The 17,555-nt window shown below is 58.5% G+C and overlaps 1 protein-coding gene across 1 annotated transcript in view; it reads left to right on the forward strand.

Annotated features, from left to right (window-relative positions):
• Nucleotides 1-15,876, forward strand: part of DENND4B (DENN domain containing 4B) — a 28,544-nt gene extending 12,668 nt beyond the window's left edge. The window contains exons 13-28 of the mRNA XM_034071333.1: nt 185-330; nt 731-870; nt 1,342-1,465; nt 3,857-4,063; nt 4,859-4,987; nt 5,188-5,320; nt 6,072-6,147; nt 6,230-6,374; nt 8,324-8,440; nt 8,508-8,683; nt 9,716-9,824; nt 12,079-12,297; nt 12,837-12,936; nt 13,662-13,818; nt 14,210-14,274; nt 14,623-15,876. Of these exons, the coding sequence (XP_033927224.1) occupies nt 185-330; nt 731-870; nt 1,342-1,465; nt 3,857-4,063; nt 4,859-4,987; nt 5,188-5,320; nt 6,072-6,147; nt 6,230-6,374; nt 8,324-8,440; nt 8,508-8,683; nt 9,716-9,824; nt 12,079-12,297; nt 12,837-12,936; nt 13,662-13,818; nt 14,210-14,274; nt 14,623-14,768 (2,189 nt within the window). The 3' untranslated portion in view covers nt 14,769-15,876. The remainder of the gene's footprint in view (nt 1-184; nt 331-730; nt 871-1,341; nt 1,466-3,856; nt 4,064-4,858; nt 4,988-5,187; nt 5,321-6,071; nt 6,148-6,229; nt 6,375-8,323; nt 8,441-8,507; nt 8,684-9,715; nt 9,825-12,078; nt 12,298-12,836; nt 12,937-13,661; nt 13,819-14,209; nt 14,275-14,622) is intronic.
• Nucleotides 15,877-17,555: the final 1,679 nt, after the last annotated feature.

Consider the following 17,555-nt stretch of genomic DNA (forward strand, 5'->3'; position numbering starts at 1 on the left):
GGTACCACAGCATCCCCATGGGTACCACAGCATCCCTGGGTACCACATCCCCCATGGGTACCACAGCATCCCCATGGGTACCACAGCATCCCTGGGTACCACATCCCCCATGGGTACCACAGCATCCCCATGGGTACCCCATCCCTATGGATCCCCCATCCCTATGGATCCCCCATCCCCGCAGGGTTCCTGCGGTCCCGGGAGCGCGGGTACCACCGGTTCTACAGTCAGCTGCTGCGCACGCAGCTGTTCGCACAGTTCCTGGAGGAGTGTTCGTTTGGGGCCGACCGGGAGCCCTGCCTGGACTTCTTTGATGCCTGCGTGGACAAGGTGGGGACACAGCACCCCCATACACACACAGAGGGACTGAGCCCCCCATCCCCATTGACCCCTCTCAGCCCCATTGACCCCCCATCCCCACTGACCCCCCCATCCCCACTGACCCCCCCATCCCCCTTGTCCCCTCCATCCCCACTGACCCCCCCATCCCCATTGAACCCCCATCCCCACTGACCCCCCCATCCCCACTGACACCCCCATCCCCATTGACAGCCCATCCCCCTTGCCCCCCCATCCCCATTGACCCCCCCATCCCCCTTGTCCCCCCCATCCCCATTGACACCCCCATCCCCACTGACCCCCCCATCCCCCTTGTCCCCCCCATCCCCACTGACCCCCCCATCCCCATTGACCCCCCCCATCCCCATTGACCCCCCATCCCCCTCCGCAGGTGCAGCCGGACCTGGAGAGGCCAGAGGACACCCCCCTGATCGAGGTGGATGATGCTCGGGGGGGGGAGCGCACGGTGCTCATCACCCCCCCAGAGCAACCGGTGGCCCCTGATGGCTCTGAGCTGCCTGCACAGTACCAGTGAGTGCCCCACATCCCATCATCACCCCAATGTGACCCCCCCATATCCCATCATCACCCCAGTGTGACCCCCTCATGTCCCATCATCACCCCAGTGTGACCCCCCCACATCCCCATCATCACCCCAGTGTGACCCCCCACATCCCATCATCACCCCAGTGTGACCCCCCCATATCCCCATCATCACCCCAATGTGACCCCCCCCACATCCCCATCATCACCCCACTGTGACCCCCCCCCATATCCCCATCACTGCCCCAGTGTGACCCCCCCACATCCCCATCATCACCCCAGTGTGACCCCCCCACATCCCCATCATCACCCCAGTGTGACCCCCCCCATCCCCCTCCTCACCCCACTGTGACCCCCCCTGACCCCACTGTGACCCCCCCTGACCCCGTGACCCCCCCTGACCCCACTGTAACCCCCCCTGACCCCACTGTGACCCCCCCTGACCCCATGCCCCCCCAGCTATGATGGGTTCCCCACCCTGCGCCCCGAGCTCCTGGAGCCCCCCCGGGAGCCGCTGGTGGCTCAGCTGTGCCAGGCCAGGAGCAGTGCACCCAGCAGCCCTGCCCCATGCAGGACACAGCAGGTCAGGGGGGACATGGGGGATGGGGGGTATGGGATATGGGGTGTGGGATATGGGATGTGGGATGTGGGATATGGGGTATGGGATATGGGGTGTGGGATATGGGATATGGGATGTGGGATGTGGGATATGGGATATGGGGTGTGGGATGTGGGATATGGGATATGGGGTGTGGGATATGGGATATGGGATGTGGGATGTGGGATATGGGATATGGGGTGTGGGATGTGGGATATGGGATATGGGGTGTGGGATATGGGATATGGGATGTGGGATGTGGGATATGGGATATGGGATGTGGGATGTGGGATATGGGATATGGGATATGGGGTGTGGGATATGGGATATGGGATGTGGGATGTGGGATGGGGGATATGGGATATGGGATATGGGATGTGGGATATGGGATATGGGATATGGGGTGTGGGATACGGGATATGGGATATGGGGTGTGGGATATGGGATATGGGATATGGGATATGGGATGTGGGATATGGGATATGGGATATGGGATGTGGGATATGGGATGTGGGATATGGGATGTGGGATACGGGATATGGGATATGGGGTGTGGGATATGGGATATGGGATATGGGATGTGGGATGTGGGATATGGGATGTGGGATATGGGATGGGGGATATGGGATATGGGATATGGGATATGGGATGTGGGATGTGGGATGTGGGATATGGGATATGGGATATGGGATATGGGATGTGGGATATGGGATATGGGATATGGGATATGGGATGTGGGATATGGGATATGGGATGTGGGGTGTGGGATATGGGATGTGGGATGTGGGATGTGGGATGTGGGATATGGGATATGGGATGTGGGATATGGGATATGGGATATGGGATATGGGATATGGGATATGGGATGTGGGATACGGGATATGGGATATGGGGTGTGGGATATGGGATATGGGATATGGGATATGGGATGTGGGATATGGGATATGGGATATGGGATGTGGGATATGGGATGTGGGATATGGGATGTGGGATGTGGGATGTGGGATGTGGGGTGTGGGATATGGGATATGGGATATGGGATGGGGGATATGGGATATGGGATATGGGATGTGGGATGTGGGATATGGGATGTGGGATGTGGGATATGGGATATGGGATATGGGATGTGGGATATGGGATGGGGGATATGGGATGTGGGATATGGGATATGGGATATGGGATATGGGATGTGGGATATGGGATGTGGGGTACGGGATATGGGATATGGGATATGGGATGGGGGATATGGGATATGGGATATGGGATGTGGGATATGGGATGTGGGATGTGGGATATGGGATGTGGGATATGGGATGGGGGATATGGGATATGGGATATGGGATGTGGGATATGGGATATGGGATGTGGGATATGGGATGGGGGATATGGGATATGGGATATGGGATATGGGATATGGGATGTGGGATGTGGGATGTGGGATATGGGATGTGGGATATGGGATGTGGGATATGGGATATGGGATATGGGATATGGGATGTGGGATATGGGATGTGGGGTACGGGATATGGGATATGGGATGGGGGATATGGGATATGGGATATGGGATGTGGGATATGGGATGTGGGATGTGGGATATGGGATGTGGGATATGGGATGTGGGATATGGGATGGGGGATATGGGATATGGGATATGGGATGTGGGATATGGGATATGGGATGTGGGATATGGGATGGGGGATATGGGATATGGGATATGGGATATGGGATATGGGATGTGGGATGTGGGATGTGGGATATGGGATGTGGGATATGGGATGTGGGATATGGGATATGGGATATGGGATATGGGATGTGGGATATGGGATGTGGGGTACGGGATATGGGATATGGGATGGGGGATATGGGATATGGGATATGGGATGTGGGATATGGGATGTGGGATGTGGGATATGGGATGTGGGATATGGGATGTGGGATATGGGATGGGGGATATGGGATATGGGATATGGGATGTGGGATATGGGATATGGGATGTGGGATATGGGATGGGGGATATGGGATATGGGATGTGGGATATGGGATGGGGGATATGGGATGTGGGATGTGGGATGGGGGATATGGGATATGGGATATGGGATATGGGATGTGGGATGTGGGATATGGGATGTGGGATATGGGATGGGGGATATGGGATGTGGGATGTGGGATATGGGATATGGGATATCAATGGGATATGGGATACGGGATACGGGATATGGGATATGGGATGTGGGATGTGGGATATGGGATATGGGATGTGGGATATGGGATGTGGGATGTGGGATGCTTGGTACCAGATACTGGCTGCAAGATGCAGGATGCAGCATGTGGGGTGCAGGATGCTCCCCCCCCCCCATCCCCTCCCCCCTCCCCCAGGAGATGAAGGCTGCCCAGCGCGTGGCCCAGAGGTCGTGTTCGGTGCCGGAGCTGTGGGGTCGGTTCCTGCTGGGTCACTGCTATGGGCTCTGGTTCCTGTACCTGCCCAGCCACGTGCGTGCGGCTCCCGCGCGGCTGCCGGCTCTGCACCAGGCATATGGGGTCCTGCGGCGCATGGAGAGGCACAAGGTGGTGCTGCCGGATGAGGTGGGTGCCAAAGGGGGGGGGGTCACCATGGGGGGGATGGGGGTCACCATGGGATGTTAATGGGGATGGGGGTCACCATGGGGGGGATGGGGGTCCCCATGGCTCATTAATGGGGATGGGGGTCCCTATGGCATGTTAATGGGGATGGGGGTCACCCATGGCTCATTAATGGGGATGGGGGTCACCATGGCACGTTAATGGGGATGGGGGTCACCATGGCACGTTAATGGGGATGGGGGTCACCATGGGGGGGATGGGGGTCACCATGGCACGTTAATGGGGATGGGGGTCACCCATGGCTCATTAATGGGGATGGGGGTCACCATGGCACGTTAATGGGGATAGGGGTCCCCATGGCACGTTAATGGGGATGGGGGTCACCATGGCATGTTAATGGGGATGGGGGTCACCATGGCACATTAATGGGGATGGGGGTCACCATGGCACGTTAATGGGGATGGGGGTCACCATGGGGGGGATGGGGGTCACCATGGCACGTTAATGGGGATGGGGGTCACCCATGGCTCATTAATGGGGATGGGGGTCACCATGGCACGTTAATGGGGATGGGGGTCACCATGGGGGGGATGGGGGTCACCATGGCATGTTAATGGGGATGGGGGTCCCTATGGCACGTTAATGGGGATGGGGGTCACCATGGGGGGGATGGGGGTCACCATGGCATGTTAATGGGGATGGGGGTCCCTATGGCACGTTAATGGGGATGGGGGTCCCTATGGCACATTAATGGGGATGGGGGTCACCCATGGGTTGTTAATGGTGTCCCCCCCCCAGGTGTGTTACCGGGTCCTGCTGCAGCTCTGTGGGCAGTATGGGGAGCCTGTGCTCGCGGTCAGGGTGATGCTGGAGATGAAGCGCGCAGGCATCGTCCCCAATGCTGTCACCTATGGATACTATAACAAGGTTGGGGGGGGGGGGGGGGATGGGGGTGATGGAGATGGGGCGGGTGGGATGCGGGGGTGAGGATGGGGGTGATGGAGATGGGGGTGATGGGGATGGGGGTGATGGGGATGGGGGTGATGGGGATGGGGGGGGCTGGGATGAGGATGGGGGTTATGGGTTGGGGTCCCCCATTGTGTGCTGATCCCTGTCCCCCCCCGCAGGCAGTGCTGGAGTCCAAGTGGCCCTCGGGTGCCCAGAGCGCTCGCCGGCACTGGGCCATGCTCCGCAATGTGGTGCTGGGGGTGGCAAGGTTCCGGCAGCCCCTGCGGCAGCGGCACCGAGCCAACGGCACCGGTGAGGGGAATGGGCTATTGACACACATTGATACCCATTGATACCCCATTGGTACCCATTGATACCCCATTGACACCCATTGACACCCATTGATACCCCATTGTCATCCTATTGACACCCTTTGATACCCATTGATACCCGTTGATACCCGTTGTTACCCCATTATCATCCTATTGACACCCATTGATACCCATTGATACCTATTGACACCCATTGATACCCATTGATACCCATTGATACTCCATTGACACCCATTGATACCCATTGATACCCCATTATCATCCTATTGACACCCATTGATACCCATTGATACCCCATTATCATCCTATTGACACCCATTGATACCCATTGACACCCATTGGTACCCCATTGTCACCCTATTGACTTCCGTTGACACCCATTGACTCCTGTTGATATCCATTGACACCCACTGTCCTCCACTGACCTCCATTGTCCTATTGACCCCCATTGACCCCCACTGACACCACTTGTCCCCATTATCACCCTGTTAACCCCCATTGACCCCATTGCCCCCCACTGAACCCATTGTCCCCCATTGACCACATTGACTTCCATGCTCCCCATTGCCCCCCATTGCCCCCCCACTGACCCCATTACTCCCCATTGACCCCATTGCCCCCCATTGACCCCATTGATGTCCATTGCCCCCCATTGACCCCATTGGAACCCCACTGACACCATTGCCCCCATTGCCCCCCACTGACCCCCTTACCCCATTATCCCCCTGCAGCTCCTCCCCGCCCCCCCCTCCATCGCCAGAGCACGTGGTCCGGCCCTCCCCCCCCCGCCCCCCCCCCAGCCCCACGGCTGCAGAGGAGCGGCAGCACCGGAGCCCCCCAACCCCCCCCGGATGGGGGGGGGGGCCGCGGGGGGGGCGGGGCCACGGAGGGGGCTGGGGGCCAAGCTCCAGCAGCTCCTGTCCCCTGCCAGGAGGGGCACGGGGCTGACCCCCCCCCGCGGCAGGGGCGGGGGGACCCCCCCCCAGAGGAGCAGTGGGGGGACCCTGAGGGCAGCGGAGAGACCTGAGTCTGAGGTGAGGGGGGGGGTGGGATGGGATGGGATGGGATGGATGGGATGGGATGGATGGGATGGGATGGGATGGATGGGATGGATGGGATTGGATGGGATGGATGGGATGGGATGGGATGGATGGGATGGGATGGGATGGATGGGATTGGATGGGATGGATGGGATGGGATGGGATGGGATGGGATGGGATGGATGGGATTGGATGGGATGGATGGGATGGGATGGATGGGATGGGATGGGATGGGATGGGATGGGATGGGATGGGATGGATGGGATGGGATGGATGGGATGGGGATGGGATGGGATGGGATGGGATGGGATGGATGGGATGGGATGGGATGGGATGGGATGGATGGGATGGGATGGGATGGGATGGGATGGGATGGGATGGGGATGGGGATGGGATGGGGATGGGATGGGATGGGATGGGGATGGGGATGGGATGGGGATGGGATGGGATGGGATGGGATGGGGATGGGATGGGATGGGATGGATGGGATAGATGGGATGGGATTGATTAGGTGTAATGGGATATATGGGATGGGATGGATGGGATAAAGCTCATTCAGATCTATGGGAAGGGACAGTGTTCCTCCCATCTGGCCTTGAACACTGGCAGGGATGTGGCATCCAAACCTTCTCCATTCAACCCATCCCAGTGTCCCACCTGCCTCACAGGGAGGGAGTTCCCTGTATCCAACCCAAATCCCCCTGTTCCCGTTTGAACCCCTCAGCCTTTGTTGTGTCTTTGAGGAACATCCCTCTGCAGCATCCCTGTATCCCTGTGCATCCCTGTATCCCTGTGCATCCCTGTATCCCTGAGTATCCCTGAGCATCCCTGTATCCCTCAGCATCCCTGTATCCCTCAGCATCCCTGTATCCCTGAGTATCCCTGAGCATCCCTGTATCCCTCAGCATCCCTGTATCCCTCAGCATCCCTGTATCCCCGAGCATCCCTGTATCCCTCAGCATCCCTGTATCCCTCAGCATCCCTGTATCCCTGTGCATCCCTGTATCCCTCAGCATCCCTGTATCCCTGTGCATCCCTGTATCCCTGTGCATCCCTGTATCCCTCAGCATCCCTGTATCCCTCAGCATCCCTGTATCCCTGTGCATCCCTGTATCCCTCAGCATCCCTGTATCCCTCAGCATCCCTGTATCCCTCAGCATCCCTGTGCATCCCTGAGCATCCCTGTATCCCTGAGCATCCCTGTATCCCTGAGCATCCCTGTATCCCTCAGCATCCCTGTATCCCTGTGCATCCCTGTATCCCTGAGCATCCCTGTATCCCTCAGCATCCCTGTATCCCCGAGCATCCCTGTATCCCTGTGCATCCCTGTATCCCTGTGCATCCCTGTATCCCTCAGCATCCCTGTATCCCTCAGCATCCCTGTATCCCTGTGCATCCCTGTATCCCTCAGCATCCCTGTATCCCTGTGCATCCCTGTATCCCTGAGCATCCCTGTATCCCTCAGCATCCCTGTATCCCTGAACATCCCTGTATCCCTCAGCATCCCTGTATCCCTCAGCATCCCTGTATCCCTGTGCATCCCTGTATCCCTGTGCATCCCTGTATCCCTGAGCATCCCTGTATCCCTCAGCATCCCTGTATCCCTGAGTATCCCTGTGCATCCCTGTATCCCTGTGCATCCCTGTATCCCTGAGCATCCCTGTATCCCTCAGCATCCCTGTATCCCTGAGCATCCCTGTATCCCTGTGCATCCCTGTATCCCTCAGCATCCCTGTATCCCTGAGCATCCCTGTATCCCTCAGCATCCCTGTATCCCTCAGCATCCCTGTATCCCTGAGCATCCCTGTATCCCTGTGCATCCCTGTATCCCTGAGCATCCCTGTATCCCTCAGCATCCCTGTATCCCTGTGCATCCCTGTATCCCTGAGCATCCCTGTATCCCTGAGCATCCCTGTATCCCTCAGCATCCCTGTATCCCACAGAGCTCCTCCTCCCTGGGCAGTGACCTGGACCTCTCCGACCCCTCTCTGGGCATCTCCGGCATTCCCAAACCCTCCGATCCCGACGTGGCTCTGGATGAGGACCCCCCTGCTGTGGAGGTGAACACTGGGATGTGGGTCCCACCCCCCCCCATAGCTCCCTATGGGGCTGACGGGTGTGGGGCAGGTGCTGCTGTCCAGCTGCTCGCGCTGCCCTGGCTGTGGGGCTCTGGTGTATGATGAGGAGGTCATGGCCGGATGGAGCTCGGATGATTCCAACCTCAACACCACATGTCCCTTCTGCACCCGCTGCTTCCTGCCCTTCCTCAGCATCGAGATCCGGCACTTCCAGCAGGGACACGGGTACTGGGAGCTGGTGTCCTGATGGGAGCCATACTGGGGATCCCAATGGGAGCCATACTGGGGATCCTGACCCTGTCCTCTGCATCCCAATGGGAGCCATACTGGTGATCCCAGCCCTGCATCCCAATGGGAGCCATACTGGGGATCCCAATGGGAGCCATACTGGGGATCCTGACCCTGTCCTCTGCATCCCAATGGGAGCCATACTGGGGATCCTGACCCTGTCCTCTGCATCCCAATGGGAGCCATACTGGTGATCCCAGCCCTGCATCCCAATGGGAGCAGATCCCAGCATCCCACAACCATCTCGATGTTTCCGATCCTGCATCCCAATGGGAGCCATCCCGGTGTTCCCAACCCTGTCCTCTGCATCCTGCATCCCTCTGGGAGCAGACCCCAGCATCCCACTGGGAGCCATCCCAGTGTTCCCAGCCCTGCATCCCAATGGGAGCAGATCCCTGCATCCCAATGGGAGCCATCCCAGTGTTCCCACCCCTGCATCCCAATGGGAGCCATCCCGGTGTTCCCAGCCCTGCATCCCAATGGGAGCAGATCCCTGCATCCCAATGGGAGCCATCCCAGTGTTCCCACCCCTGCATCCCAATGGGAGCAGATCCCTGCATCCCAATGGGAGCCATCCCAGTGTTCCCGACCCTGCATCCCGCTGGGAGCAGACCCCAGCATCCCGCACCCATCCCAGTGTCCCCACTGTGCTTCCCAGTGGATTCCCCCATTTACCCATTACTGGGTTTGACATCCTGGATCCATCCCAGTATTCCCAGTGTTTCTAATCCACCTTTATTGCTTCCCCCTGGATTCCCCCATCATTGGTTGATGATCCCGCATCGATCCCAGTGTCCCCAGTGTCTCCCCTGTGTTCCCAGCATCCCTCTCTGCTTCCCCCCAGTATCCCCCTCCCTCCCAGTATCCATCCCAGTATCCCAGTGCTCCCGACCCCCCCTGACCCCACCCCCCCCCGTGGGGGCTGTGGGGTCCCCTCCATCCACCCCCCCTCTCTTTGTCCCCCCTCAGCCCCCCCGAGCCTGGCCCCTCCCCCCCCCCGGGTCCGGTGCTCAGTGACCGCAGCCGCTGCCTGGCGCTGGATGAGAGCGACACAGAGCAGAGCAATGGGAGCGACCAGGTAACCACTGCAGGGGGGACACTGCACCCCAATGCACTGCACCTGCACTGCACCCACTGCACTGAACACACACTGCACCCCAATGCACTGCACCTGCACCCCAATGCACTGCACTGAACACACACTGCACCCCAATGCACTGCACCTGCACCCCAATGCACTGCACCCACTGCACTGCATCCCTGCTGCAGCCTCACTGCATCCACACTGCACCCCCTCTGTACTGCACCTGCACTGCACTGCACCCCCATTACCACTGCACCCCCATTGCACCCCCATTGCCATCGCAGCCCCATTGCACTGCCCCTCTGCTGCCATTCCCCTCCATTGCGCCCCCATTGCTATTGAGCCTGTGCTGCCATCTGCAGGGCACCGCATCCATTGCACTCCTATTGCTATTACACCCCCATTCCCATTCTCTCTGCCGCCGCCTTGTGGCCACTCCCTTCCATTGCACCCCCATTCCCATTCCCTCTCTGCTGCCCCCCTGTGGCCACTTCCATCCATTGGCCCCCCCATTACCCCCCTATTGCATCCCCATTACCCCCATCGCACCCCCATCGCAGCCCCATTGCATTCCAATTCCCATTCCCTCTTTGCCTCCCCCCTGTGGCCACTCTACTCCATTGCAACCCCATTGCATTCCCATTCCCTCTCTGCTGCCCCCCTGTGGCTGCCCCCCCCTTACCCCCCATTGCAGCCCCATTATCCCCCCATTGCACCCCCATCGCACCCCCCATTGCCCCCCCATTACCCCCCCATTGCACCCGCATTGTACCCCCATTCCTTCTCTGCTGCCCCCCTGTGGCCAACCCCTGCATTGCTCCCCCATTACCCCGCATTGCAGCCCCATTGCATTCCCATTCCCTCTCTGCTGCCCCCCTGTGGCTGCCCCCCCCCTTACCCCCCATTGCAGCTCCATTATCCCCCCATCGCACCCCCCATTGCCCCCCCCATTACCCCCCCATTGCACCTGCATTGTACCCCCATTCCTTCTCTGCTGCCCCCCCTGTGGCCAACCCCTGCATTGCCCTCCCATTACCCCGCATTGCTGCCCCATTGCATTCCCATTCCCTCTCTGCTGCCCCCCTGTGGCTGCTCCTCCTTACCCCCCATTGCAGCCCCATTATCCCCCCATTGCACCCCCATCGCACCCCCCATTGCCCCCCCATTACCCCCCATTACCCCCCCATTGCACCCGCATTGTACCCCCATTCCTTCTCTGCTGCCCCCCTGTGGCCGCCCCCTGCATTACCCTCATTACCCCGCATTGCTGCCCCATTGCATCCCCATTACCCCCCCATCGCAGCCCCATTGCAGCCCCATTGCATTCCAATTCCCATTCCCTCTTTGCCTCCCCCCTGTGGCCACTTTACTCCATTGCACCCCCATTGCCATTGCATCCCAATTGCATTCCCATTCCCCCTCTGCCGCCCCCTTGTGGCCACTCCATCGCAGCCCCATCGCAGCCCCATCGCAGCCCCATTGCACCCCCATTGCAGCCCCATTACACCCCCCATTACCCTTCCATTGCATTCCCATTACCTCTCTGCTGCCCCCCTGTGGCCAACCCCTGCATTGCCCCCCCCATTACCCCGCATTGCTGCCCCATTGCATCCCCATTACCCCCATAGCAGCCCCATAGCAGCCCCATTACACCCCCCATTACCCCTCCATTGCATTCCCATTACCTCTCTGCTGCCCCCCTGTGGCCACTCCCCTCCATTGGCCCCCCCATTACCCCCCCATCGCAGCCCCATTGCATTCCAATTCCCATTCCCTCTTTGCCTCCCCCCTGTGGCCACTCCTCTCCATTGCAGCCCCATTGCCATTCCCTCTCTGCTGCCCCCATGTGGCCACTCCTCTCCATTGAATCCCCATTACCCCCATTGCAGCCTCATTGCACCCCCATTCATCTTCCTTCTCTGCTGCCCCCCTGTGGCCACTCTACTCCATTGCAGCCCCATTGCATTCCCATTCCCTCTCTGCTGCCCCCCTGTGGCTGCCCCCCCCTTACCCCCCATTGCAGCCCCATTATCCCCCCATTGCACCCCCATCCCACCCCCCATTGCCCCCCCATTACCCCCCCATTGCACCCGCATTGTACCCCCATTCCTTCTCTGCTGCCCCCCTGTGGCCAACCCCTGCATTGCCCTCCCATTACCCCGCATAGCAGCCCCATTGCATCCCCACTACCCCCATTGCATCCCCATTACCCCCCATAGCAGCCCCATAGCATCCCCCGTTCCCGCAGGCTGTGGTGCGTCGGGAATGTGCCTCCTTCGCCTACCTGAGCCCCCTGGTGCTGCGCAAGGAGCTGGAGCGAGCGCTGGAGGCCGAGGGGGGGGCGGCGCTGGCGCGAGCGGCTCTATGGGGCGCGCGGCCCATCCTCTTCTGGAACCTTCTGTGGTGCTTCCGGCGCCTGGCGCTGCCCTCGGGGCTGCCCCGACTGCTGCTGCCCCATGGAACACAGGTAACGGGGGCTATGGGGCAGGGTATGGGGGGTTATGGGGCAATAGGGGGATGGGTTATGGGGCAATGGGGGTTATAGGGTTATGGGGGTAATGGGGGGGTTATGGGGCACAATATGGGGATGAGTTATGGGGCAATGGGGGGGCTATGGGGCACAATATGGGGTGGGTTATGGGGCAATAGGGGGATGGGTTATAGGGCAATGGGGGGGTTATGGGGCAATGGGGGGATGGGTTATGGGGCAGTGTGGGGGTTATGGGGCACGAGATGAGGTGGGTTATGGGGCACAATATGGGGCGGGTTATGGGATGGGTTATGGGGCAATGGGGGATGAGTTATGGGGCAATGGGGGGGTTATGTGGCATGATGGGGTGGGTTATGGTGTGATGGGGGGGTTATGGGGCAATAGGAGGATGAGTTATGGGGCAATGGGGGGTTATGGGGCAATGGGGGGGCTATGGGGCACAATATGGGGTGTGTTATGGGGTGATGGGGGGTTATGGGGCAATGGGGCTGCCCTGAGGTCCCCTCCCCCCCCAGCTGCCCCCCTCGGGCTCCGTCCGCGTGCGGCTCCTTTGGGACGTCCTGACCCCAGAGCCTGACACCTGCCCCCCCCTCTATGTGCTCTGGCACCTGCACAGTGAGTGCGGCCCTATGGGGCTCTATGGGGTCTCTATGGGGTTCTATGGGGCTCTATGGGGTCTCTGTGGGGCTCTATGGGGTCTCTATGGGGTTCTATGGGGCTCTATGGGGCTCTATGGGTCTCTATGAGTCCCTATGGGTCTCTATGGGGCTCTGGGGGTCTCTATGGGGTCTCTATGGTTCTCTATGGGGTCTCTGTGGGGTTCTATGGGGCTCTATGGGGTCTCTATGGGGCTCTATGGGGTCTCTATGGGGTCTCTATGGGGCTCTATGGGGTCTCTATGGTTCTCTATGGGGTCTCTGTGGGGTTCTATGGGGCTCTATGGGGTCTCTGTGGGGCTCTATGGGGTCTCTATGAGTCTCTATGGGGCTCTATGGGGTCTCTATGGGGGTCTCTATGGGGTCTCTATGGGGTCCTATGGGGTCCCTATGGGATCTCTATGGGGTCCCTATGGGTCTCTATGGGGTCTCTATGGGGTCTCTATGGAGTCTCTATGGGGTCTCTATGGGGTCTCAATGGGGTCTCTATGGGTCTCTATGCGGCTCTCTGGGGTCTCTATGGGTCTCTATGGGGTTCTATGGGATCTCTATGGGGTCTCTGTGGGATCTGTATGGGGTCTCTATGGATCCCTACGGGTCTCTATGTGTCCCTATGTGTCCCTATGGATCTCTATGGGTTCCTATGTGTCTCTATGTGTCTCTCTGGGTCTCCCTCCCCCCCAGGTAAGGTCCCCACACGGTTCCCATCCCCCCTGCCCCACGGTCATCCCTTTACCTTGGCCTTCCTGGAGGCTGTTCTGAGCCATGTGGGGCTGAGTGAGCTGCACAAGGCTATAACCCTGCTCCTGGACACCCCCGGGGGGGCCCTGCCCCCACAGAGGTACCCGCCCCACATCCTGCCCCATAGATCCCATCCTGCCCCATAGATCCCCCCCATCCTGCCCCATAGATCCCATCCTGCCCCATAGATCCCATCCTGCCCCATAGATCCCCCTACATCCTGCCCCATAGATCCCATCCTGCCCCATAGATCCCATCCTGCCCCATAGATCCCCCCCACATCCTGCCCCATAGATCCCCCCCCACATCCTGCCCCATAGATCCCATCCTGCCCCATAGATCCCCCCCCACATCCTGCCCCATAGATCCCCCCCCATCCTGCCCCATAGATCCCCCCCCCACATCCTGCCCCATAGATCCCCCCCCCATCCTGCCCCATAGATCCCCCCTCTGCCCCACTGCGTGGGGGTCACTGCCTGCCTGCCCCATAGGAGCATCTATAGGGAGATCCTGTTCCTGACGCTGGCGGCACTGGGCAGGGAGCACGTGGATATTGGTGAGGGGGCACTTGGGGGGCAGTGGGGAGGGGTTGGGGTTGCTATGGGGCAGGGGATGGGGTTCTATGGGTGCTATGGGGCAGGGGATGGGGTGGCTTTGGGGTGCTATGGGGCAGGCTCTGGGCGCTATGGGTCAGGTTATGGGTCAGGTTATGGGTCACTATGGGTCAGGTTATGGGTCTTTATGGGTCTCTATGGGTCAGGTTATGGGTCTCTATGGGTCAGGTTATGGGTCAGGTTATGGGTCACTATGGGTCAGGTTATGGGTCTCTATGGGTCTCTATGGGTCTCTATGGGTCAGGTTCTGGGTCTCTATGGGTCTCTATGGGTCTCACCTCCGCCCCCAGCGGCCTTTGACCGTAAGTACCGCTCTGCCTTCACCCGCCTGGCCGGTAACCGGAGCCTGGAGCAGCTGCGGCTCCGCCGAGCGCAGCCCCCCAGCCCCAAAGCCATTGACTGCAGGAAGAGCTTCGGGCCCCCCCCCGAGTGCTGAGGGCAACGCTATGGGGCGCCCCATAGGAACAATGGGGCACGTCCTCTGTGGGGAGTCCCATAGAGACAATGGGGCACGTCCTCTGTGGGGAGCCCCATAGAGACAATGGGGCACGTCCTCTGTGGGGTGCCCCATAGAGACAATGGGGCACGTCCTCTATGGGGCACCCCATAGAGACAATGGGGCACGTCCTCTATGGGGCGCCCCATAGGAACAATGGGGCACATCCTCTGTGGGGCGCCCCATAGAAACAATGGGGCACATCCTCTATGGGGCGCCCCATAGGGATATGGGGGGACTTCGTCTATGGGGCGCCCCATAGTGACAAGAGGGACCCCCTCTGTGGGGCACCTTCTCTATGGGGCACCCCATAGGGATAAGGGTCACCTCCTCTATGGGGTGCCCCACAGGAATAAGAGGGCACCCTCTCTATGGCATGCCCCATAGGGATAAGGGGGCACCCCCTCAATGGGGTGCCCCATAGGGACATGGGGCACACCCTCTATGGGGCACCCCATAGGAAAAAGAGGGCACCCTCTCTATGGTGTGCCCCATAGGAACAAGGGGGCACCCCTTCTATAGGGCACCCCATAGGGACAAGGGGCACCCCCTCTATGGGGCACCCCACATCTATGACACCCCAATGCTTTTAGAGCAGTGCCAATGGAGTTGTATTTATTACCCCCCCCTTGTGCTGGGGAGGCTGCACCCCTATAGCCCCATAGCCGCTATGGGGCCCTGCACCCCTATAGCCCCATAGCCGCTATGGGGCCCTGCACCCCTATAGCCCCATAGCCGCTATGGGGCCTGCACCCCTATAGCCCCATAGCCGCTATGGGGCCTGCACCCCTATAGCCCCATAGCCGCTATGGGGCCCGCACCCCTATAGCCGCTATGGGGCCCTGCACCCCTATAGCCCCATAGCCGCTATGGGGCCCGCACCCCTATAGCCCCATAGCCGCTATGGGGCCTGCACCCCTATAGCCCCATAGCCGCTATGGGGCCCGCACCCCTATAGCCCCACACCCTATGGGGTTTGGGGTCACCCCATAGGGGCTGTGTGGGGTGCAGGCCCCCCCCATGTAAATAAATGCTGCTGTGGCTTTTCCTGCTGCCTCTGGTGCCGTCCATAGGGAACCTCTGGGGTCTGTGTCTATAGGGGGTGTATGGGGTGTCTATAGGGGGTCTATATGGGTCTATAGGGGGTGTATGGGGGTGTCTATAGGGGGTCTATATGGGTCTATAGGGGGTGTAGGGGGTGTCTATAGGGGTCTGTATGTGTCTATAGGGGGTGGGGGTGTCTATAGGGGGTCTAAGTCACTATAGAGGATGTATGGGGTGTCTATAGGGGGCCTAGGTGTGCATATAGGGTCCTATATATGTGTATGGTGGGTGTATGTGTCTATATGTGGGGTACATGTGTCTCTAGGGGATCTGTATAGGTATCTATAGGGGATGTGTGGGGGGGTCTATAGGGGGTCTATATGTGTCTATAGGGGGTGTATGGGGGTGTCTATAGGGGCCTAGGTGTGCATATAGGGGCCTATATATGTGTATGTGGGGTACATGTGTCTATAGGGGTGCATGCGTGTCTATAGGGGGTCTGTGTGTGTCTATAGGGGCAGTGTGTGTGTATTGACAGTCCATACGTGTCTGTGGGGTCTCTGTGTGTATAGGGTCTGTGTGTGTCTATAGGGTCTGTGTGCATATGGGGGTGTCTGTGTGTGTCCATAGGGCTCTATAGGTGTCCATAGGGCTCTATAGGTGTCTATAGGGCTCTATAGGTGTCTATAAGTGTCTATAGGGCTCTATAGGGCTCTATAGGTGTCTATAGGGCTCTATAGGTGTCTATAGGTGTCCATAGGGCTCTATAGGTGTCTATAGGGCTCTATAGGTGTCTATAGGTGTCTATAGGTGTCCATAGGGCTCTATAGGTGTCTATAGGTGTCTATAGGTGTCTATAGGTGTCCATAGGGCTCTATAGGTGTCTATAGGTGTCTATAGTGCTCTATAGGTGTCTATAGGGCTCTATAGGTGTCTATAGGTGTCTATAGGGCTCTATAGGTGTCTATAGGTGTCTATAGGTGTCCATAGGGCTCTATAGGTGTCTATAGGGCTCTATAGGTGTCTATAGGTGTCTATAGGTGTCTATAGGGCTCTATAGGTGTCTATAGGTGTCTATAGGTGTCTATAGGGCTCTATAGGTGTCTATAGGGCTCTATAGGTGTCTATAGGTGTCTATAGGTGTCTATAGGGCTCTATAGGTGTCTATAGGGCTCTATAGGTGTCTATAGGTGTCTATAGGTGTCTATAGGGCTCTATAGGTGTCTATAGGGCTCTATAGGTGTCTATAGGTGTCTATAGGTGTCCATAGGGCTCTATAGGTGTCTATAGGTGTCCATAGGGCTCTATAGGTGTCTATAGGTGTCCATAGGTGTCTATAGGTGTCCATAGGGCTCTATAGGTGTCTATAGGTGTCCATAGGGCTCTATAGGTGTCTATAGGGCTCTATAGGTGTCTATAGGTGTCCATAGGTGTCTATAGGTGTCTATAGGGCTCTATAGGTGTCTATAGGTGTCTATAGGTGTCTATAGGGCTCTATAGGTGTCTATAGTGCTCTATAGGGCTCTATAGGTGTCTATAGGGCTCTATAGGTGTCTATAGGTGTCTATAGGTGTCTATAGGGCTCTATAGGGCTCTATAGGGCTCTATAGGTGTCTATAGGTGTCTATAGGTGTCTATAGGGCTCTATAGGTGTCTATAGGTGTCTATAGGTGTCTATAGGGC

Source organism: Melopsittacus undulatus, chromosome 20, assembly GCF_012275295.1.
Source record: "Melopsittacus undulatus isolate bMelUnd1 chromosome 20, bMelUnd1.mat.Z, whole genome shotgun sequence".
In the NCBI taxonomy this organism is placed as follows: Eukaryota; Metazoa; Chordata; class Aves; order Psittaciformes; family Psittaculidae; genus Melopsittacus; species Melopsittacus undulatus.